Raw genomic sequence first — 2,118 nt, 5'->3', positions numbered from 1 at the left:
AGTGAGTAAGGCAAGACGGCATACAAGGACATCATTAACTGCGTGCATATTGACTTTCTGTTTATGTTTGATTGAATGTAGTCAAACGCGCCCTATTATTTGATTCCTTGTGTTACAGATAAATAATGTAATCCTTACAAAACTGTTGGCTTTAGTGGTCTACCGATGTGGTTTTGTGTTGTTGCCTAGAGGTCATGTGGCTGATGTATGTTTAAATGCAATTAAAAGATAGCAAATGAAATACTCAAAGTATAAATGTAATCAAGCAGTTGTTTTACACAATTCAGTTAAATGAGAGTTCAACCAAAATTTTAAATTGTTTTATGTCACCATCTTGTTGTGCCTGTATGAATTTCTTTCTTCGGCTCAACACAAAACAGAAACATGAAAGAAGATACTCTGAAGCATGTTGGTAACCAAACAGTTGATGGTAGCCATTGACTTCCATAGTATTGTTTCCCTACTATAGAAAGTCAATGACTGCTAGCAACTGTTTGGTTACCAGTGCTCTTCAAAATATCATCTTTTCCACATAAAAAAAGAAACTTGTATTGAATGGGAAACACTTGAGGATAAGTTTTAATTTTTGAGTGTACTGCCCTTTTAATTTTCATTTTAAACAACAGTTTTAAAGCTTAAAACAAAGCATCAAGCTTTGTGTATCACCAAGCAAAGCAGACTGAAAGCTGGACTTGAGGAACAAAAATGTGGAGTGGAGTAACAGATTTTGTCTCTGTTTAACACATTCTGCTTACACTATATAGTCTGGAGTGCTGTGAATGTAGATATGGTTCATGTAATCATAATTTTTTTTTTTTTTTTTTTTTTTTGCTGCTGTTGTTTTATACTGCTGCGTCTGCAAGAAAACAGGTTCACAGTAACACCATCTTAATTTAAAGAATGGCACATTGATAAAACATTAAACCCAACACTTGTGTTTGCAGGATGGCTTTGACAAAGCTCTTGCTGAGGCAGGTGATAAGCTTGTAGTGGTTGATTTTACAGCCACGTGGTGTGGGCCCTGTCAGAGCATCGCACCTTTTTACAAAGTAAGGAACCAAGTTTGTCACTATATTTATTGAATTGTTAGAATGGACTTATTTGACTCAATTTCTGATTGTAATTCCTGACTTCAGGGCCTGTCTGATAATTCTGTCTATGCTGATGTGGTCTTCCTTAAAGTGGACGTAGATGATGCACAGGTGAGTTTTCTATTATAGTGTTATTGTGTGTGTGCGAAAAAGAAAAAAAGTTCTAAATGTACCCTTTTAGCCCATGATGTACACCACTAGAGGGCAGTAGAATTACATTAAATTTATGCTTTGGATACATAACAATCAAACTTTTGTTTTTGCTTTTTGTTTCTCTGAATGTGCCCCTGCTAGTACCATTCTTGTTCAGTCATATTTATGCGATGCATTTATTTCATTACATGTTAACCTTCAGCTTTTTAACTAAAGTTGTTTACAATACCTATACATAAAAGCTGAAATAGTTTAACTAAAAGTAGTATGATGAGAGCAATAAAGTGTCATAAGGAATATTAAAGTGATGTTGTTGTGTCTTTTGCAGGATGTAGCTCAGTCTTGTGAGATCAAATGTATGCCAACATTCCACTTCTACAAGAACGGGAAGAAGGTTTGTTCTGTTGTCTTTCCTCTGGTTGAACTAATAATAGTTGCATATCAACTGTACGAAGTTACAGATGACTCTCTATGAATATGCTGAGTTTAATATGCTTCCAGTTATTGTCTGGATGATTTAATCTACTGTTTTTTTTTTTTGTTTTTTTTTTTTGTTGTAGCTGGATGAGTTCTCTGGGTCCAACCAGACTAAACTGGAAGAGATGGTGAAACAACACAAAGGCTAAACCTGATATGATCCTCTCATAAATGTTTCCTGTGCAGCCTCAGTTCCAATTTTACAAACAATAACTTTCCACTTATTAAGGACTTTAATTTTCTAGTCATTTTATGCCGATTTTTAGCAGGTCAGAATCTGCCTTACCAAATCTATCCATTTCCATAATGAACCTTTGTATGTTTCTCTGTGTTCACACATAACTCTGATTACATGTGTTTTTTTCAATATCAATAAACACAATTATAGAAAAAATAA

At 34.5% G+C, this 2,118-nt stretch overlaps 1 protein-coding gene across 1 annotated transcript; it reads left to right on the top strand.

Annotated features, from left to right (window-relative positions):
- Positions 1-926: 926 nt before the first annotated feature.
- On the top strand, positions 927-2,118 carry zgc:56493 (Thioredoxin-like; the record flags this gene model as incomplete). The annotated part of the gene is made up of 4 exons (XM_051104968.1): positions 927-1,049; positions 1,137-1,202; positions 1,573-1,638; positions 1,805-2,118. Coding segments are annotated over 4 exons (321 nt in total), but the record flags the coding sequence as incomplete, so codon positions are not given.

The sequence above is a fragment of the Labeo rohita genome, unplaced genomic scaffold, assembly GCF_022985175.1.
Source record: "Labeo rohita strain BAU-BD-2019 unplaced genomic scaffold, IGBB_LRoh.1.0 scaffold_854, whole genome shotgun sequence".
NCBI lineage: Eukaryota > Metazoa > Chordata > Actinopteri > Cypriniformes > Cyprinidae > Labeo > Labeo rohita.
The sequence above is the reverse complement of the archived record's forward strand: the minus strand, read 5'-3'. Positions and strand labels throughout refer to the sequence as shown.